General features: G+C 38.6%; 1 protein-coding gene across 5 annotated transcripts in view; it reads left to right on the forward strand.

Moving 5' to 3' along the window:
• SANBR (SANT and BTB domain regulator of CSR) overlaps positions 1–12,703 on the forward strand; it is a 61,403-nt gene extending 48,700 nt beyond the window's left edge. For 4 of the 5 annotated variants that reach the window (XM_055540214.1, XM_055540216.1, XM_055540215.1 and 1 more), the window contains 6 exons: positions 3,336–3,427; positions 4,766–4,794; positions 4,873–4,946; positions 5,249–5,337; positions 9,130–9,221; positions 10,288–12,703. In XM_055540214.1, coding sequence (XP_055396189.1) covers positions 3,336–3,427; positions 4,766–4,794; positions 4,873–4,946; positions 5,249–5,337; positions 9,130–9,221; positions 10,288–10,324 — 413 coding nt within the window. In that variant the 3' untranslated portion in view covers positions 10,325–12,703. Of the gene's footprint in view, positions 1–3,335; positions 3,428–4,765; positions 4,795–4,872; positions 4,947–5,248; positions 5,338–9,129; positions 9,222–10,287 lie in introns of those variants that run through there. The other variant, XR_008700369.1, reaches the window with a different exon arrangement.
• The last annotated feature ends 9,880 nt before the right edge of the window (positions 12,704–22,583 follow it).

Raw genomic sequence — 22,583 nt, forward strand, 5'->3', positions numbered from 1 at the left:
ATTTATCTTTTTATTTTTGACTTTTAGAAGCTTGACTACGGTATGCCTAGATGTGATTTTCTATGTGTTTATTTTATTTGGGACTTGTTGAACTTTTTGAATCTATAAATTGTTATCTTACCATCATTATTTCTTTAAGTATTTTTTGTGCCCTTTTCTCACATTTGTTTTCTGGGTCTCCAATATACCTGTGGCCTTTTGATATTGTCTCTGAGGCTCTGGGTCCTTTCTTCAGTCATCTCTCCCCCCGATTGGATAATTTCTAATCCTTGACTTCACATTCACTGGTTCATTTTTCTGCCATTTCAGATTTTCTTTTGAGCCTATCTGGTACATTTTTTAACTTTTTCATTTCAGTTACACCTTTCAGCTCTAGAATTTCCCCCCTGGTTCTTCTTTTATATTTTCTGTTTATGTGTTGAGAGTCTCTCTACCATTTTTCCTTTGTAACAGTTGCTTTGAAATTATTGTCTCTCAAGTCCAACATGCTGGCCTTCTCAATCCGTTTCTATCAACTGTTTCTTCTGAGTGGATCATACTTATCATTTTCTTTATCTCATGACTTCGGGGTGAAAATTAAATTCTGTAGGCTCCAGTTCAGTTCAGTTCAGTCGCTCAGTCGTGTCCGACTCTGCAACCCCATGAATTAAGGCACGCCAGGCCTCCCTGTCCATCACCAACTCACGGAGTTCACTCAGACTCACGTCCATCGAGTCAGTGATGCCATCCAGCCATCTCATCCTCTGTCATCCCCTTCTCCTCCTGCCCCCAATCCCTCCCAGCATCAGAATCTTCCAATGAGTCAACTCTTCACATGAGGTGGCCAAAGTACTGGAGTTTCAGCTTTAGCATCATTCCTTCCAAAGAAATCCCAGAGCTGATCTCCTTCATAATGGACTGGTTGGATCTCCTTGCAGTCCAAGGGACTCTCAAGAGTCTTCTCCAACACTACAGTTTAAAGGCATCAATTCTTCGGTGCTCAGCTTTCTTCACAGTCCAACTCTCACATCCATACATGACCACTGGAAAAACCATAGCCTTGACTAGATGGACCTTTGTTGGCAAAGTAATGTCTCTGCTTTTGAGTATGCTATCTAGGTTGGTCATCTTTGTGCAACTCTGAAACCTTTTATTCTCCTAAGAATTGTTGGGATTTTTGTTCTCATAAGCAGTTAACCTGCCTAAGCCACACTGCAAAATGTGTCTCCCTGCTGGTGTCTCTGCACAGGTTTTTTTGCCTGCTAAGTGCTGCTGCTTTTGCCTATCCCCCACCTCAAAGGCCATACCAGCCTGTGTAGTTTAGTGAGCTTCTTCTGGTACTATGTCTTGGTTTCTCATGAAGTTCAGGTGGAGGAAAGAAATCTGCTTTGGGTTCCTTCATGGTTGCCAAAACTGTTGACTGAAAAAATATATTCACATTCTGAAAGTAGAGAGCTATTTTATATGGTGGGAATGTTTAAGACACTGAGCCCAGGACACAGCATCTCAGTAGCTCTGAGAAAACTGCTACATGGAGGCAGGGGGACATTAGGCTATATACAAGTTTGCAACAAATAGAGCAGGCAGTCTGAACATCAAGATCAGGTATCAAGTGAAGGAATTTAGCATTCTGTGTATGGGAAGATGCAAGCCTCTGGGCTCACTAAGTTTATTCCTTTCATGTGCACCTCAGCTATCTGGGGCCAGTCCTGTTCCTTGTTCACCTTGCTTCTTGCATTCCCCCAGCTCCTCAGCAGTCACCATGGAGGGTGGCAGCATCTGCAGGATGACAGTTTGGGGAGTTTAGTGGTCAGCCAAGGAAAGAATTTATTGGGGGCTCAGCTGCTTGGTGGTTTCTTGCTTTGGGGTTCCCCTAGATTCCTACTTGTTTTTCCAGTCCCAGGTCTGACCTGTGATAATTCAAGCCAGCAAGACTCTCAGAAGCTCAAGCTAAAGACAGTTTGGGGAAGTATTCAAAGGCACAGGAAATGTGCCTCCTCTCACAGAGAGCAGTTCTGTCTTCCAGTGATCAACACCCCACCCTAGTTTCTGCTTGCCTTTTTAGCTGAGCTTCCTAGGGTCTCCCATGTACTTGCATAGTTTAACATTCAGCTCAGAATTAGTTCATGTTCATGTTTTAGGCCTCAGATCTCTTTCTTATTTCCAAAATTTCCCCTTTGAATACCTAGCTTCTCTGTTGCTTTGAACTCTATCATTTTCTCCCTGCAACTCAAGGTTATAATTTTCCTCCCTGAGCTGGGGACGGGGAAAGTGCCCTCAGATAAGAAAGCTTTTTTCACCTGTAAACAGTGAACTTTCTCTCTTCCTTTGATTATTCTCCAGTACCTGCAGATGATTGTTCATACTATTTTTGTTCTGTTTTTATCATTATTTGCGGGGGAGGAATTTTCCACCCTTTCACACTGCTGTTATCATGTAGCCCACCCTGTCACGGCTTTTAGCAATATAACACTTGTTAATCTCCCACATTAACAGAGACACACATGTCAGGGGCCCAGGGCCAGCAAAAAAATAAATCTATCAGGATTCTAGATGTTGTTTTGTCTTTATTCTGTTATCTTCAAGATTGTCTTCTATGTAGCACATTTTACAGGTTTTTCCTTTATGGTAGTGATGAAGTTTCTTTTTTAAGATAGAGCAAAAACTGTAAAGATGGTGTGCAAATAATTGATAATTGGGAAACAGCAATCTAATGTATCATTATCAAACTTCCAACCTTGTTTTTAGAGAAATACTTCTTTCTCCTCCCTCTTTTTTGGCCTGTCTCCTTTCTCCACTAAACTGTCAGCCAAGAGTAAGGTCTGAATGTTCATAGCAGGAATGCCCTCGTTTTGAATACAGTTTATCCCAGATCTGCTTCTTCCTAGGATCATTTATGGTCTACCTCCATTTTTACCCTTATAGCCCAAACTCCTGTGTGAACAAAGGCATTTTAAAGATTGTGTGTGTGACCTCTTCTTTCCTCCCCTTCTCAATTTGTGATTTTTTGGGTTACAGCTATTTTTTATATTGAAAAATTTGGAATTAGGAGATGACTCCACTGTCACATTAGATTCAGGGAAATATGTGTAATTTCCCCAACATTTTTCTACATTTAATTTCATTGGGACTTGGAATTCATTGCCCTCATTTTTTTGCCTAAGATTTTCACCAAGTAGAAAGAAGAAAAGTAAATGAACCTCTATAAAGCACTTTTAGTTTTATTTCTCCATATATTTACTTTTTATCCAAAGGTAATTTCTTAGTTTTTAGAAACAGTGTTTTATTTTTTCAGTGATTTTATTCTTTGGATGTGACAAGTGCATGGACTGATAACACTAATGTTCTATCATCAGGGAAAAAGGAGAAACCAAAGAAGTTCACTAAACAACCAAAAAAGCAGATGTCTTCACCCTGTGGTCAGAAGAAAGAAAAGGCACTGGAGAAGGTAACTATAAATTATCTATTACTATTCTAAAGTTTGTATTAAGAAATAAGCAGATACATCCAGGAAAAATCCGAAAAAGAAGAGCTACGAGTACCACAGTGGAATGCTAGCAGTGTAGAAATGAGTGAAGAATCTCTGTGAAGACTGAGATTAAAGATCTCTAAGGTATATTGACACATGAAGAAAGGAAAGTGAAGTATAAGAAAGATAAATTAGCAGTTTTGGATTAGCATATACAAACTACAATGTATAAAATAGACAACAAGATCCTACAGCACAGGGGACTATATTCAAAGTCTTATAATAAACTACAATGAAAAAGAATGTGAAAAAGAATATATATAAGTATATATATAATAGGCTTCCCTGGTAGCTCAGACAGTAAAGAATCTACCTGCAGTGTGGGAAACCCAGGTTTGATCTCTATGTTGGGAAGATTCCCTAGAGAAGGGAATGGCTATCCACTCCAGAGTATATGCTGAATCACTTTATACCAGAAACTAACACACCATTGCAAATTAACTATACTTTAAGAGAAGAAGAAAAAAGGAAAAGTGCAGAGCGGTATGTATAGTGGTATATTATGCTACCATTTATGTAGACTAGATAAAGGAATATATATGAATTTCCTTATATATCCATAAAATAGCTATAGAAAGCTATATCAGAAATTGATAAAATTGGTTGCCTCTAAGGAAGGGAATTGGATATCTAGGGGGAAGGACAGAAACTTTTTTACTTTGTCCTATTTATACTTCTTGAATTTTGAACCAGTATTACTTATTCAAAAAATAAAACAATTTTTAGAATTGATTATATTTTATGACCTTTTAAAATTATTCTTATTTCCTCATGCCTTCAAAGGAAGGAGTAAAAAGCCAGGTAGGAATAAGAAAACAGTATAACTACTGTTGGCTAAAAGAGGAACTGTGGATTCTAAAAATGTGTGAAAAACTGGGGCGGAGACACATTCCACACAGTGTATGTTGGATGAATTGCACATTCATCTCCATGTTAAGGACCACAGGCACAGAATGAGTGAATTCTAAAAGACTGCATTAGAGGTGTGGGGCTTCCAGGTCAGATAAAACAGGTTCAAATTCTAGGCCTCTTTCCCTTTGGATAAGTTTCTTAACTCCTCTGAAACTATTTTAATATAGAGATAATAATCGCATCTATCTCACATGTTTGTTGCAGGGCTTCAATGAAACAATGCTTGTAATGCTCTTGGTACAGTATCTTGTACCCAATAAATGTAAACTCTTTTTTGTTATTACCTATAATGCTAATCAGTAAATATGTTCTAATTGGGCCTCAATGTTGTCTACTTTTTTTTAGTCAACTTCTAGAGATGTGTCTCCTTTCATGTGAGTATTACTCCTTAATCCAGTCAGATGTTCACTCTAAAAACATCAATGCTGATTTTTGTTTAATTTTTTTAATAGTGTGAGTATGCAGAAGAATAAGTGGGATGCCACAAGATCCTTGAGATTCAACCAAGATGCTCAAAGAGAAGATGGTAAGTAGTAGTATTTGGGTAATGTATAAATTGGATATAAATAGCAATGATAGGAGTCTTTTATAAAGTATGCTGAATAGCTTTAAAGGTTCCAACTGAAATAAGGCCCAAAATTAGCACATTTCCTTAGGCATCAACCAGAGTTTCATTACTAGACAACCCCAGTAGATAACGTGTGGTTTCATGCATCCGTCATTCTGAGGTCTCTCAGACTGACTTTCATCCACTGCTTCCACTTTAAAGAAGGCTGAATAATTAAACATCTTCATAAAAAGTAAGATTTATTAATTTTTACATTTCAGATCAGCGGCGGATGTCTGAAATTACTGGGCACCTAATAAAGATGAGATTGGGTGATCTGGATCGAGTCAGGTCAAAGGAAGCAAAAGAAGTAAGAATTACATACTCATGTATGGTGCTTGCTTAGTACTCTTTCCTACTTTATTTTCATCACAAGTATAAAGATGCTTTATGATTTTAAAAGAGTAAATTTTTAATATATTTTTATATTCTGTACCAGTTAGCCAGTTCATTCACATTTAAGTTTTTTACCGCCTCGTATGGTCCATACTGTGTAACACACATAGTAAAGTACACTGTCCCTGAAAGTATAGTGTCCAAGAACAGATTAGCTTCATCGTGGAAGGTGACCTCCTGGAGTTGCTAATTTTATCAGCTCTGTATCGTGCTTAGATGTTATCTTTAAAATAAGATGTTATATTGCTATAAAAATGATAACAAGAAATACCTGTACTCTTACTGAATTGCATATTAGTTATAACATTATATATCATTATTAGTATCATATATTTATAGTAACTTTTGCCCCTCATGCTTTTATTGAAAAATTTACTTCCCTACAAGAACAGGAAAAAAAATCATCATCACCATGGGTTAGACAAATATTTCTTAGCTCCAACACCAAAATCATGATCCATAAAAGAAAAAAATTGGATTTCATCAAAGTTTAAAACTTCTTTTTGAAAGGCATTATTAAGAGAATGAAAAAAACAAGCCATAAACTGTGAGAAAATAAACAGCCCAATAAAAAGAAGCAGGCAAAAAATTAACCATAGACTTCATGAGAGAAGGTAGCAAAGAAGCACAGGAAAAGATGGCAACATCATGAGTCATCTTTTTTGTTTGTTTTTGCTAAGTCTTGTCCAACTCTTTTGTGACCCCCTGGACTGTAGTCCACCAGCACCTCTGTGTATGGGATTTCCCTGGCAAGAATACTGGAGCAGGTTGCCATTTCCTTCTCCAGAGGATCTTCCTGACCCAGGGATCGAATTCCTGTCTCCTGCAGTGCAGGCAGATTCTTTACTGCTGAACCACCACCAGAAACACCATTAGTTGTTATTATTGTTGTTCAGTCACTAAGTCTTGTCCTACTCTTTGTGACCCTATGGGATGTAGCATACCAAGGCTCCTCTGTCCTCTACTATCTCCTGAAGTTTGCTCAGACTCTTGTCCATTGGATCAGTGATGCTAACTATCTTACCCTCTGCTGCCCACTTCTCCTCTTGCCATCAGTCTTTTTCAGTATCAGAGTCTTTGCCAGTGAGTCAGCTGTTCACATCAGGTGGCTGCAGTATTGGAACTTCAGCATCAGTCCTTTCAATGAATATTCAGGGTTGATTTCCTTTAGGATTGACTGGTTTGATCTCCTTGCAGTCCAGGGGACTCTCAAGAGTTTTCTCCAGCACCACAATTTGAAAGCATCTGTTCTTCGGTGCTCAGTCTTCTTTATGATCCAATTCTCGTATCCATACATGACTACTGGGAAAACCATAGCCTTGACTATACAAACCTTTGTCGGCAAAGTGGTAGCTCTGCTTTTGAATATGCTGGCTAGGTTTGACTTAGTTTTCCTTCCAAGGAGCAAGCGTCTTTTAATTTCATGGCAGCAGTCAAAATTTTCACCATGAAATTTTGCAGTGTCCACAGTGATTTTGGAGTCCAAGAAGGTAAAATCTGTCACTGCTTCTACTTTTTCTGCTTCTATTTGCCATGAAATGATGGGACCAGATGCCATGATCTTAGTTTTTTGATGTTGAGTTTCAAGCCAGCTTTTCACTACCTCCTATCAAGAGGCTCTTCAGTTCCTCTTCACTTCCTGCCATTAGAGTGGTATCATCTGCATATCTGAGGTTGTTGATATTTCTCCTAGCAGTCTTGATTCCAGCTTGTGATTCATCCAGCCCAGCATTTCACATGATATACTCTGTGTAAAATTTAAGTAAGCAGGTTGACAGTTTTTAGCCTTGACATATTCCTTTCCCAGTTTTGAACCAGTCCGTTGTTCCGTGTCTGGTTCTAGCTGTTGCTTCTTGACCCACATAGTTTCTCAGGAGACAAGTAAGGTGGTCCGGTATTCCCAGTTCTTTAAGAGTTTTCCAGCTGTTATGATCCACACAATCAAAGGCTTTAGCGTAGTCAATGAAGCAGAAGTAGACATTTTTCTGGAATTCCCTTGCTTTTTCCATGATCCAACAAATGTTCACAATTTGACCTCTGTTTCCTCTGCCTCTTATAAACCCATCTGTACATCTGGAAATTCTCAGTTCACATACAGTTGAAGCCTAGCTTGAAGGATTTTGAGCATTACCATGCTAGCATGTGAAATGAGTACAGTTGTGCAGTAGTCTGAACATTCTTTGACATTGCCCTTCTTTGGAATGGAATGAAAACTGACCTTCTCCATTCGTATGGCCACTGCTGAGTTTTGCAAATTTGCTGACATACTGAGTATAGCACTTTAACAACATCATCTTTTAGAATTTGAAATAGCTCAACTGGAATTCCATCACCTCCACTAGCTTTGTTTGTAGTGATGCTTCTTAAGGCCCACTTGATTTCATACCCCAGGATGTCTGGCTCTAGGTGAGTGACAACACCATGGTGGTTATCTGGGTCATTAAGACCTTTCTTGTATAGTTCTTCTGTATATTCTTGCCACCCCTTCTTCATCCCTTCTGTTTCTGTTAGGTCCATACCGTTTCTTTCCTTTATCGTGCCCATCCTTGCATAAAATGTTCCCTTGACATCTCCAGTTTTCTTAAAGAAATCTCTAGTCTTTCCCATTCTGTTGTTTTCCTCTGTTTCTTTGCATTGTTCATTTGTAGAAGGCCTTCTTATCTCTCCTTGCTTTTCTCTGGAACTCTGCATTCAGTTGGGTATATCTTTCCTTTTTTCCTTTGCCTTTCACTTTACTTCTTTCCTCAGCTATTAGTGAAGCCTCCTCAGATAGCCTCTTCGGCCTTCTTAGTCATTAGGGAAACGTAAATTAATCCCTCAACAAGATACCACTATACACACACTAAAATGTCTAAAAAAATTTTTTTTAATATGCTAACAACAATATAGAGCAACTGGAACTGTCATATATAATTGGTAAGGGTGCAAAAGGGAATGGCTACTTTGGAAAACAGTTTAGCTGTTTCTTATATTGTTTAATGTTTACTCACCATACAGATCATTTCACACATCTTTACAAGGGCTTTATTTAGAATTGTTAAAAACTAGAAACAACCCAAATGTCCTTTATTTGATAAGTGAATGAGACTGCAGTATATATAAAAAAGAATGAGCTACTGATACATGCTGCAACATAGATGAATCTCCTACACATTATGGTAAGTGAAAGAAGCCCTATTCAGAAGGCTGTAAGCTACATGATTCTGTATATATATAAGGTTCTAAAAAATGCAAAGGTGTAAGGACATAAAACAGGTAAGTAGGGGAATTTCCTGGCGGTCCAGTGGTTAGGACTCTGTTCTTTCACTGCCAAGGGCACAAGTTTTATCCTTGGTCAGGGAATTAAGATCCTGCAAACTACACAGACCAGCCAAGAAAAAAACCCAGAAGTTGATGGTTGCCAGAAAGTCATCAAATCATTGGCCTTAAAAGGGGGCACTAGGGGATTTTCTTGGGGTGATGGAACTGGGTTATGTCTCCCTTATAAGTGTTCACACAGCTGTATGCATTTGTCAAAATTCAACTCAGAACAGTACACTAAATAGGGTGAATTTTAAAGTAGTATGTATAAATTATAACTCAAAGAGCTAAACTTTTTAATTAAAAAAAAAATTGCTTCTAAATTAAAAAGTAATGCTATTTCAATAAAGCCAGACTTCTTCTATTGGTTGCATATAGATAGTAACTTAATTTTGCTCCTTTACAGTTTGCAGGAGGTATTTATTCCAGGCTTGAAGCACAAATCAAGGCCTCAGTGCCAGTCAGTGCTCGGCAGAGCAGCTCGGAAAAAAACACAAGGTAAATCAGCAGAAGTGAATTCAGAATGCCAGTTTTGAAGTGATGATTTTTTTTTTTCTTAAGGGAAAAATCATATGAACACTAGAAGCACATAATTTGGTTTTATTTTGTTTGGAGATTAGATCATCAAGACATTAGTCAGAACCAGATTTTAACTTAAGAGTTAAGACTTTAAAAGGTCATGATGACAAAAGTTAATGAAAGTATAGTTTTTTAAAATCAGTTTTTTGTGTATTGAGTCAGCTTGGTTCTGAGCCAACAGCTGACAAATGTAAGCTGCAGTGCCACTGCAAACTAGCAGCACTTTTATGCTGTTTATTGATAATGTATTACTACTTTATATAAATCATTGAAATTTTCTTACTTCTTCTTCTCTCTTTATAAAATCTAACTTGTGGGACTTCCCTGGAGGTTCAGTGGTTAAGACTCCATTCTTCCACTACAGGGGGCCAGGGTTCAACTCCTGGTCCAGGAACTAAGATCCCTCATACTGTGCAATGGGGCCAAAGAAAAAGAATATCTAACTTGTATGTTCTTTGTCATTTTACAGCACAAATATTCTTTGAAAGATTAGCAGTTACTGAAATTTGATCATTAATACTACAGATCCAAATGCCTTATCTGCAATTCTGAAATCCAGAAAACTCAGAAAGCCCAAAGTTTTTTTCATAGATTTGTGGCAACTCAAACCTGATCTGAGCTACTGTGGTGCTATTTGTAGCTTTTATTTATCCTACTTAAAATAAATGCTCATTTATGTCAGTAAAGATTATCCTACTTAATATAAATGCTCATTTATGTCAGTAAAGAAGTACTCATGTGTTTGGTTATGGGGCACTACTCCAGATTCATAATATACAATGTATGTACATATTATCTCCACCAAATTAAAAAATGCCTGAATTCCAAAATACATTTCACTCCAAGAATTTTTAAAGTGGATTATGGAGGTACATGAATTTTCTTTAAATTTTGACAGCGTCAATCAGACTTAACATAAAGCAGTAGCAACTTCTTATTGTTTTAGAAGCACCTCTTACGTTCTTTTCTGTTTAAAAAAATCTAGGTCTAAAAGTCGTTTTGGTCAAGGTCGGCCTGTGTAAAGCACCTTAAAATATAAGAAGACAGAAGACATACCTCTGGACAGTTGAAATTGCTTACTTGAAGATCTTTGGAATGATTACTTCTAAATGTTTTAAGTTATTTATTAAATATTCTTGAAAGCCACATAAATCTAGTGGTAAGGGAAATATATAGTTAAGTCTTATGAAATTATAAATATGAAACTTCTTAAATCTGATTTTCCTTTGGTGTTGAGAGAATTCATTCTTAGGTAGGTTGATAAGGAGTTTGGGGCCCTCAAACAGGAAGGGGTCCAGGGCCCTCACAGAGGAGGAAGGGATCTGGGGCCCTCGAGAAGGAGAAAGGAGTCTGGGGCTCTCAAGGAGAAAAGGACAAACATTTTTTTTCTACATTAGTCACATAAAACATTTTTTCTTTAAGCCCAGAGCTAATGACTCAAGGGTATGTTTTTCCTTAAGCTCTGTACTAATGATTATGTAACAGCAATGTGTCTTGTTCTAGGACATGTTTATCCTTCTTAACAAGAACCTTCTGACTAGTCTTGTTATAATAAGATGTTTGTTGTGGGAGTGGATCTGGTAAGACCTTTCTATTGTTAGTTCCAGTCTTGTTAATTTAAGATGAATGTTGTGGGAGTGGGTCTGATCAAAGTATATAAGGCCTTGATAAGACTATGGAGGGGGGGCCTCTCCATCCCCTTTCTGATGTCTATGTCAGAAGGTTTCTCTGTCCCTTTTTATACTTTAATAGAATTCTCCTACACAAAAGCTCTTGAGTGATCAAGCTTGGTCCCTAGTCCTGAAGCTGAAATCTTCTTCAGAGATCACAAATCCAGCATCATTCACCATTAGCTATCAGTGTGATGCTAGGCTATGTAAAAATTTAGTATTTAGAAATTTATATAGTTAAGACTCCCAGGCGTTTGTTATACTTTATTTATTTGAAAGAGAAGAGGCCTAAACTCTCAAATAGCTAAGAGTTTTTTAAGATCTTAAAAAATTGGGGGAACACATCTAGTAGTGGTACTGTACATGTGCACTGATTATATATGTCTTTGGGCTGTAAATCTTGTGATAGCATTGAGAACTGCCATTTATGTGACGAAATTTCCAGTGATGCTAATTTTATGCTTGCATGACTTTTAAGAAGTGACAGATCTCAAAACTGAGTTACGTAAAGTTTTAAGGTGAAGTATTTCCTGTTTTGGGCAGAAGGCTTAATTTTTTTCAGTGTTATTCCAGAGAAATCACAATGTTAATCCAACTCTTTTTTCAGTTTTTAATATGTATTTATTGGTCTGGAATTACTGATTATTACTTCTTTCTTCTGTGAAGCTAGTTAAAACAGCTGAATTTGTTAAAACAAATTTGGATTCTGAAGTTGTTAAAACAACTGTTGGTAGTTTTAGGCTAGTAAATCATTTCAGTTGTATAAGACACCCACTGTACAGTTCTCAGGGCACTAAAACTCAACCATAATTCTATAGCCATTCAAATAGCCCCTTAAGATGGTTATGATCAGTTATTACTTTAGAGATGTCTGGAAGGAAAGATTCCCAGATACACTTGATGGATGAAAAATCGAATTATTCAGGAGAAATCAGTTTTTCTAACCAAGCAGAAAGAGTGCTCAGGGAAAATTTGTTCCAAACCATAATCATATAACAATTATGTGTTTGGAAATTACTTATATGTAGGTCTCTAAAACACTTTAATTTGCATTGTTTTTATTTTTAGTCTTCATTTATCTTAGAAATTTTCTTAAAATTATTTAGAAAACAGACTTGATAGTGTATGACAGAACAGCAATTTCTATTGAAATGTTGAAGTGTTATGTATTTTTAATGAATATTTTATTTGGTAAATAAAGCTAGGTTTTATTTGATGTTACATGGATAGCTTTGCCAAGATTTTTGAACTTCTGTTTGGAAACTTTGTTGCAGTCAACATATTTTTCAATGGTTTGATATTTTTGAAATAGTTTATAAATTTTATTTGCGAAAGAAAATGTTTTATACTACATGATCTGTAAGACCTGTTAAATACCAGTCTTGTTTACTGTATTCTCTGATCAAAAAAGGATTTAGGTTTGCTGTGACGGTCACAACTGAAAGAGGAAAATATCTCATTTGATTTTTAATTGATGGTAACAAGGCAGATTGCTTCTTCCCCAGGGGGACTGTACCACTGAATTGATTTTTACAAACAGAATTTATCAGAATTTTATTTTCTTCAGAATGTGCTTTAAATTTTGTGAATGTCTGTAGTTCATAACACAGGTAACACAAACATTTTAATCAAGCTCATAATAGCATTTGTTTTGCTAAATACTTTGAGGTTTTATCTTACATTAATTCTGAATTCACATTTATTTAATTGAAATAAACATTAATGACAAAAGTTGTTTGTAGAGTCCCTTGATCTGAATCATTCCATCTTCTCAAAAAGTTCAGATGGGCTCCAGATCATAGGTTTTCATGGAAGAAATGAATTTTGTACATTTCCCAGGTGGCTCAGAGGTTAAAGCATCTGCCTGCAATGCGGAAGACCTGGGTTCGATCCCTGGGTCGGGAAGATCCCCTGGAAAAGGAAATGGCAACCCACTCCAGTATTCTTGCATGGAGAATCTGGCTCCAGTCCATGGGGTCACAAAGAGTCAGACACGATTGAGCGACTTCACTAAAAAAAAAAAAAAAAAAAAACTAACATGGTAAGGACTTCAGCAAACATTTAAGGGATAAAATATTGCAGAAGAGATGATTGATAACTGTTGCGTTATTTTGTTATTGTCCTTCTTCAGAACTCTTAGCCAGGTATTGTGAGCTGTGCTGAGTGCTTTGGAAGCTGAAGCTGAAGCCCTGTCACGCTAAGTGTGTGTGTGTGTGTGCCCACTCAGTTGTGTTGTAGCCCACTGGGTGCCTTCATCCAGGGGATTTCCCAGGCAAGAATACTGGAGTGTGTTGCTATTTCCTTCTCCAGGAGATCTTACTGACCCAGGGATCAAACCCACATCTCCTGCTTGGCAGGCAGATTCTTTACCACTGAGCCACCTGGGAAGCCCACCACACTAATCTGCCAAAGGCAAATGTATAAAAACAAACAAAAAACCTTTTATCTTCAACATCTCGAAGTAATTCTTCAATCCTTAACTATTCTATTTTCACATCTCCCAGTTAAAAGGCATGGGGGCTACCTAGCCAGTCCAATTCTAAGAGGCTTCAGTTCAGTTCACTAGCTCAGTCATGTCCAACTCTTTGCAACCCCATGCACTGCAGCACACCAGGCCTCCCTGTCTGCCGGGAGCCATCTCCCGGCATATTGCATATTGAGTATGCCATCTCCCCTTCGAAACCCCTGGATCCACAAGGGCTGGACCCCGGCACCTGTCCATCACCAACTCTCAAACTCATGCCCATTGAGTTGGTGGTGCCATCCAACCATCTCATCCTCTGTTGTCTTCTTCTCCTCCCGCCTTCAATCTTGCCCAGCATCAGGGTCTTTTCCAATGAGTCAGCTCTTCGCATCAGGTGGCCAGAGTATTGGAGTTTCAGCTTCAACATCAGTCCTTCCAATGAATATTCAGGACTGATTTCCTTTAGGGTGGACTGGTTGTATCTCCTTGCAGTCCAAGGGACTCTCAAGAGTCTTCTCCAATACCACAGTTCAAAAGCATCAATTCTTCGGTGCTCAGCTTTCTTTATAGTCTCTCACATCCATACATGACTACTGGAAAAACCATAGCCTTGACTAGATCGACCTTTGTTGGCACAGTAATGTCTCTACTTTTTAATATGCTGTCTAGGTAGGTCATAACTTTTCTTCCAAGGAGTAAGCGTCTTAATTTCATGACTGCAGTCACCTTCTGCAGTGATTTTGGAGCCCCCAAAAAATAAAAGTCAGCCACTATTTCTACTGTTTACCCATCTATTTGCCATGAAGTGATGGGACCTGATGCCATGATCTTCGTTTTTTGAATGTTGAGCTTTAAGCCAACTTTTTCACTCTCCTCTTTCACTTTCATCAAGAGGCTCTTTAGTTCTTCACTTTCTGTCATAAGGGTGGTGTCTTCTGCATATGTGAGGTTATTGGTATTTCTCCCGGCAATCTTGATTCTAACTTGTGCTTCATCAGCCCAGTGTTTGTCGTGATGTACTCTATATATAAGTTAAATAAACATGGTGACAATGTACAGCCTTGACATTCTCCTTTTCCTATTTGGAATCAGTGTGTTGTTCCATGTCCAGTTCTAACTGTTGCTTCCTGACCTCCATACAGTTTTCTCAGGAGGCAGGTCAGGTGGTCTGGTATTCCCATCTCTTGAAGAATTTTCCACAGTTTATTGTGATCCACACAGTCAAAGGCTTTGGCATAGTCAATAAAGCAGAAATAGATGTTTTTCTGAAACTCTCTTGCTTTTCCAATGATCCAGTGGATGTTGGCAATTTGATCTCTGGTTCCTCTATCTTTTCTAAAACCAGCTTGAACATCTGGAAGTTCATGGTTCATGTATTGTTGAATCCTGGCTTGGAGAATTTTGAGGATTACTTTACTAGTGTGTGAGATGAGTGCAATTATGCGGTAGTTTGAACATTCTTCAGCATTGCCTTTCTTTGGGATTGGAATGAAAACCGACCTTTTCCATTCCTGTGGCTACTGCTGAGTTTTCCAAATTTGCTGGCATATTGAGTGCAAGCAACTGGAATTCCATCACCTCCACTAGCTCTGTTCGTAGTAATGCTTCCTAAGGCCCACTTGACTTCGCATTCCAGGATGTCTGGCTCGAGGTGAGTGATCACACCATCGTGATTATCTTGGTCGTGAAGATCTTTTTTGTACAGTTCTTCTGTGTATTCTTGCCACCTCTTCTTAATATCTTTTGCTTCTGTTAGGTCCATACTATTTCTGTCCTTTATTGTGCCCTTCTTTGCATGAAATGTTCCCTTGGTATCTCTAATTTTCTTGAAGAGATCTCTAGTCTTTCCCATTCTCTTGTTTTCCTCTAGTTCTTTGCATTGATCACTGAGGAAGGCTTTCTTATCTCTCCTTGCTATTCTTTGGAACTCTGCATTCAGATGCTTATATCTTTCCTTTTCTCCTTTGCTTTTTACTTCTCTTGTTTTCACAGCTTTTTGTAAGGCCTCCTCATACAGCCATTTTGCTTTTTTGCACTTCTTTTCCATGGGGATGGTCTTGCTCCCTGTCTCCTGTACCATGTCACGAACCTCCATCCATAGTTCTTCAGGCACTCTGTCTATCAGATCTAGTCCCTTAAATCTATTTCTCACTTCTACTGTATAATCATTATGGATTTGATTTAGGTCGTACCTGAATGGTCTAGTGGTTTTCCCTACTTTCTTCAATTTAAGTCTGAATTTGGCAATAAGGATTTCATGATCTGAGCCACAGTCAGCTCCCGGTCTTGCTTTTGCTGACCGTATAGAGCTTCTCCATCTTTGGCTGCAAAGAATATAATCAATCTGATTTCAGTGTTGACCATCTGGTGATGTCCATGTGTAGAGTCTTCTCGTGTTGTTGGAAGAGGTTGTTTGCTATAACCAGTTCATTCTCTTGGCAAAACTCTATCAGCCTTTGCCTTGCTTCATTCTGTACTCTACATTCTGAAAACCACAATCACAGAAAACTAACCAATCTAATCACATGGGCCACAGCCTTGTCTAACTCAGTGAAACTATGAGCCGTGCCGTGTAGGGCCATCCAAGATGGACGGGTCTTGGTGGAGAGTTCTGACAAAATGTGGTCCACTGGAGAAGGGAATGGCAAACCACTTCAGTATTCTTGCCTTGAGAACCTCACGAACAGAATGATAAGGCAAAAAGATAGGATACTGAAAGATGAACTCCCCAGGTCAGTAGGTGCCCAATATGCTACTGGAGATCAGTGGAGAAATAACTCCAGAAAGAATGAAGAGACCGAGCCAAAGCGAAAACACCACCCAGATGTGGATGTCACTGATGATGGAACCAAGGTCTGATGCTGTAAAGAGCAATATTGCATAGGAACCTGGAATGTTAGGTCCATGAATCAAGGCAAATTGGAAGTGGTCAAATAGGAGATGGCAAGAGGAGTGTTGACATTTTAGGAATCAGCGAACTAATAGGCTTAATCCTCTCATTTAAAACTGATCTAGAGACTTCCCTGAGGGCTTCCCCTGTGGCACAGTGGTAAAGAATCTGCCTGCAGTGCAGGAGATACAGGTTCAATCCTTGGGTCAGGAAGATCCCCTGGAGAAGGAAATGACAGTCCACTCCAATATTCTTGGCTGGAAAATTCCATGGACAGAGGAGCCAAGGGATGGCAAAGAGTTGGACTTGACTGAGCACAGATAAACTTCCCTGGTGGTCCAGTGGTTAAGACTCCAATTTCCGAGGCAGGGGGGACAGGTTCAGTCCATGGCCTGAAAACTAAGGTCAGGGAATAAGATCCTGCATGCCTCACTCACAGCCAATAATAATAATAATGATAAGGCTGATCTATTGAGAAGGATGATATGGGAATGATATTATTTCCAAAAGGATAGTTGGAGGATTAAATGTTTTAGAGATCTAAAATACAATGTTTTCTGGCTCATAGAAATGTTAACTAGTATTATTGCTGCATTGTTATTTTAATATTTGGGAATTGGCCTTAAAGTTTTTAAAATGAGAGATGGATACCCCTCTTCCTCTAACTTGAGTTGTTAAGACTGATGTGTGTTCAATGCAAGAAAGGTGAGAGGTGCCTAATGCTTAAGTAGTTGCTGTGGCATCATTTGTTATTTTGTTATACTAAAAGTCTTGCTTTACTTAACCAGTGTAAACAGGATTTATAGGAAGAGTTAGGTAGGAAATCTATTTCCTGATTGGTGGTAGTGATCTGTGCTGTTTTCAGTGAGGTGTACTGAAGGAGAGAGAGGCTGCAGCCATTGTTTTAGAGCAGCTGTTCTTCCAAGGTTATCTTTCGTTCAGAAAATGTAGCTGGTTTTGCTTTTTCTGCTTGCCTATGCCAAGACCAGTTCTTATGAACTAGAGGTGGTGGTAAAAGTGTAGTTGCTAAATGTATGTGCTGAGATTTCTCTGGCTCTCTGAGTGCCTCTTGCCTTTAGTCTTACAGGCAACCCCCAGACCGGGTATTACCCCCATTTTCCAGGTAGAGAAAAACTTGCAGGGAGCTAAAGTAACTCATATAGTAGGCCTGTAGCCTTTGAAACAGTTTCACACTGTGGATTGCCTAAAACATTTTCTCCTGGAGTGCCTTCTGCCTTACTGGCAGCTCCTTCATACTGAAAACAAGTGACCCCAGCTCCCTCTCTGTGGTTCTAGTCTTGTTTAATCCAACTGCCTGCTTGACGTTTGTATTTGGAATATCAGTAAGTGTCACCAACTGGACATGATAGAAGCATGACTTGTGATGTAGCTCCCCCACCCACCACCAACTCCCTGCTTGCTCAGTAAATGGCACCACTGCCCACTCAAGTGCACAAGCTGAGTATCTAGAAATTATTCATCATTCCTCTTTTCCCTTCGCTACCCACATCCAATTTCATCAGCAAGTCCCATACATACGCTGTATCCATTCGCTTCTCTCCATCGCCGTAGCCTACCACTCCAGGTTAGTAACATCTCCAAGGCTCCTACATGCTTCCAGCTCCCACTTCAACCTCTGTTATCCACAAAACAATTACAGTAATTTTGAAGTGTGATTCAGATCACATCACTTCCCTGCTTAACACTCCAGTAGCACTTCTTCAAACTTCAAATAAAACCCAGTTTCCATTGCCCGGGTTTGTACAGTCACATTCGGCCCAGCCCTGGGCTGCCTGTTAGGTTTCCTTTCCCTTGTTACTACATTCCAGTCACACGCTCTACCTGTTCCTCCAGTAAGTAAACTCATTCCCACCTTTTAGTTCCTTTACATTAGCTGTCCCACTGCTAAGAGAAATTTCTTTATTATACTTCAGATTTTAGATATCCTCCCAGGAGGCATTTCTATGTACCCAATCTGAGATAGCTACCAAGTCACTCATTACATCATCATAGTTTATTCCTGTACAAATCGCAAATCTGACATTGTTGTTTCATTATTTTTCTATATTTGTTGGTTTTCAATTTGTCTCCATTGTCAGAAAATGAAATGCATTCAAATAGAAAAATAAGTAAATATACCTAATCAAGAATACTGGAGTGGGTAGCCTATCCCTTCTCCAGCAGATCTTCCCAACCCAGAAATTAAACCAGGGTCTCCCGCATTGCAGGCAGATTCTTTACCAACTGAATATGAGGGAAGCCCATATCTAATCACAGATGACATTATCTTGTATATAGAAAATCCCAAGAAATCCATCAAAAAAACTATTAGAATGTATAATTAAATTCAGGATGTCAGGACACAAGATCAATATACAAAAATCCATTTTTATACTCTAGAAAAATATGAAAATAACATTTAAAAAATCCCTTTATAATAACATCAAAAATAATAAAATACTGAAGAATGAACTTAACAAAAGAAATGTAAAACTCTTAGAGGAAGACTCAGGGGTAAATCTTAACAACTTTGATTTGGCCATGGATACTTAGACATGGCACTAAAAGCACAGGCAACAGCAACAAAAGTAGATGAATTGGACTTTACCAGGTTGAAAACATTTGGATGCAATCAAGAAAGTGAAAAGACCGCCCATAGGATGGCAGAATATATTTACAAATCATATATCTGATAAGGGACTTATATCCAAAATATGTAAAGAACTCTTAAAACTCAGCATTAAAAAGACAACCCACTTTTTTAAATAGTAAAGGATGTGAATAGACATTTCTCCAAAGAAAATGACTGGCCAAAACTGCTTGAAAAGATACTCCACCTCATTAGCCATCGAGGAAAGGCAAATGAAAGCCACAATGAATCACCACTGTTTACCCTGTAGAATGGTTATGAGCAAAAAGCCACCTAATAATGTTTCCAAGAATGTGCAAAATTGAAATCCTTACGCACTCCTGGTCAGAATGTAAAATGGTGCAGCTGTTTTGCACTTTGCGAAACAGTCTGGAAGTTCCTTAAAAAAAGGCAAACAAGAGTTACTGCCGTTTATCTACCAATTTACCCTAACAAGTATATCATTTTCTATGTAGTCTCTTCTTGTGTTTACCTGGACATCATATACACACAGCGCAGTATTATCTGCCTCTTTTTTTAAACAGGTGGAGAAACTGAGTCCCAGACATGGCAGTTTGTCTAAGAGGAACAGAAAAGAATGACCCAAGTAGTATGCTCTGGGTGACAATAATACTGTGTTAAACCGGGTAACGTGTGTGAAGCACTTAAAACGTGCCTGGCATATGTAAGTCTTCAAAAAGATGTGAAACATTATTAGGTCATTATTATTTTGAAATAACTATATTATGCTCATTCCCATTTTTTGGCCTTACCTCATGCTCCCCCCATCTTGATTGCTCATGTGCTTTTTGCTACCTGTTGAAGTTTTCCTCTAGCTCCAAGTCCCTACTCAACTCTAACCTCTTCCATGAATCTGCTGACCTCTCTCTTCTCTGAATTGTGTTACACTCACAACATGGCCACAGTTTAGCAGTCAGACGTTCTCACGGCTCTTGTTGATATTATTGATCTTGACTCCCTACACCTCTAATGCTGTTAGTAAAATTATATATGAAACAAGCAATACAGGGTTCACGTTTGTTCTTTTTGAATGGTGGGTTGTTGTTTTAGACTATGCTTATCTATAGATAATATATTTCCCAAATTAAAATGAGGCAACCAGAAACTCCTGCTCATTGAAATTATGAGAATTTCAAAAAAATTAAGAAATAGTGAAGCTTTAGCAAGAAATGCAGGCAACTGCCGAAAAAAGGGGTCTCTAAAGTGTATTCATTTCTAACAATAAGTAGTGATATGATAATATGATAGTGTTTAAGTGTATGGAGTCATATACTCAGGGAAGAAACGTGACTTTTACCCAGTAAATAGCGTAGCTGAATTTTTGTTAAGTGACATCTATCTTTGTCCAACAAATCAGGGTAAGTCTCTCTGATGGTGGTTTTGGAGTAGGTAGGTCTAGGTTAGTATTTTTTTTTTAATGAGTTTATCAGTTTTTTTTTTTTTTTTAATTTATTGGCTGTGCTGGGTCTTTGTTGCTGTGTACAGGCTTTCTCTAGTTTTGGTGAGCAGGGACTACTCTCTAGATGTGGTGTGAAGTCTTCTCATTGTTGTTGCTTCTCATGTTGCAGAGCATAGGCTCTAAGGGCATGTAGGCTCAGTAGCTGTGACACAGGGGCTTAGTTGCTTTGAGGCATGTGGAATCTTCCCAGACAAGAAATCGAAGCCACATCCCCTGCATTGGCAGGTGGCTTCTTAACCATTGGACCACCAGGGAAGTCCTAAGTTAGTATTTTTTTTAATTATTTAAATTGGAGGCTAATTACTCTACAATATTGTGGTGGGTTTTGCCATATATCAACATGAATCAGCCACAGGTGTGTGTGTATCCCCCAACACTGAACCCCCCTCTCACCTCCCTACCCACCCCATCCCTCTGGGTTGTCCCAGAGCACCGGATTTTGGTGTCCTGCTTCATGAATCAAACTTGCACTGGTCATCTGTTTTACATATGGTAATATACACGTTTCAATGATGTTCTCTCAAATCATCCCACCCTTGCGTTCTCCCACAGAGTCCAAAAGTCTATTCTTTACATCTGTGTCTCTTTTGCTGTCTTGCATATAGGATCATCATTACCGTCTTTCTAAATTCCATATGTATGAGTTAATGTACTGTATTGGTGTTTCTCTAACTTACTCCATTCTGTATAATAGGCTCCAGTTTCATCCACCCCATTAGAACTGACTCAAATGCTTTCTTTTTTATAGCTGAGTAATATTCCATTATGTGTATGTACCACCATTTATTATCCATTCATCTGCCAATGGACATCTAGGTAATAGTGCTGCAATGAACATTGGGGTACTTGTGTCTCTTTCAATTCTGGTTTCCTCGGTGTGATTGCCTAGCAGTAGGATTGCTGGCTTGTATGGCAGTTCTATTTCCAGTTTTTTAAGGAATCTCCACACTGTTCTCCATAGGGGCTATAACAGTTTGCATTCCTACTAACAGTGTAAGAGGGTTCCCTTTTCTCCACCCCCTCTCCAGCATTTATTGCTTGTAGACTTTGATGACAGCCATTCTGACCAGCATGAGATGATACCTCATTGTGGTTTTGATTTGCATTTCTCTGATGATGAATAATGTTGAACATCTTTTCATGTGTTTGCTAGCCATCTATATCTTCTTTGGAGAAATGTCTGTTTAATTCTTTGGCCCACTTTTTGACTGGGTCATTTATTTTTCTGGTATTGAGCTGCATGAGCTGCTTGTATATTTTAGAGATTAATTCTTTGTAAGTTGTTTCATTTGCCATTATTTTCTCCCATTCTGAAAGCTGCCTTTTCACCTTGCTTATGGTTTCCTTCATTGTGCAAAAGCTTTTAAGTTTAATTAGGTCACATTTGTTTATTTTTGCTTTTATTTCCATCACTCTGGGAGGTGGATAACAGAGGATCTTGCTGTGATTGATTTATGTTAGAGAGTGTTCTACCTATGTTTTCCTCTAAGAGTTTCATAGTTTCTGGTCTTACATTTAGATCTTTAATCCATTTTGAGTTTATTTTTATGTATGGTGTTAGAAAGTGTTCTAGTTTCATTCTTTTACAGGTAGTTGACCAGTTTCCCCAGCACCACTTGTTAATAAAGAGCTTGTCTTTTCTCCATTGTATATTTTTGTTTCCTTTGTCAAAGATAAGGTGTCCATGTGAAAGTGAAGTCGCTCAGTCTTGTCTGACTCTTTGTGACCCTATGGACTATAGCCTACCAGGCTTTTCCATCCATGGGATTTTCCAGGCAAGAGTACCAGAGTGGGTTGCCTTTTCCTTCTCCAGGGGATCTTCCTGACCCAGGGATCGAACCCAGGTCTCCCTCATTGCAGGCAGACGCCTTACCCGCTGAGCCACCAGGGTCCATAGGTGCATGGATTTATCTCTGGGCTTTCTATTTTGTTCCATTGATCTGTATTTCTGTCTTTGTGCCTGTCTTGATGACTGTAGCTTTGTAGTATAGTCTGAAGTCAGGGAGGTTGATTGCTCCAGTTCCATTCTTCTTTCTCAAGATTGCTTTGGCTATTTGAGGTTTTTTGTGTTTTCATACAAATTGTGAAGTTATTTGTTCTAGTTCTGTGAAAAATACTGTTGGTAGCTTGATAGGGATTGCGTGGAAT

The sequence above is a fragment of the Bubalus kerabau genome, chromosome 11 (assembly GCF_029407905.1).
Source record: "Bubalus kerabau isolate K-KA32 ecotype Philippines breed swamp buffalo chromosome 11, PCC_UOA_SB_1v2, whole genome shotgun sequence".
Classification (NCBI taxonomy): Eukaryota; Metazoa; Chordata; class Mammalia; order Artiodactyla; family Bovidae; genus Bubalus; species Bubalus kerabau.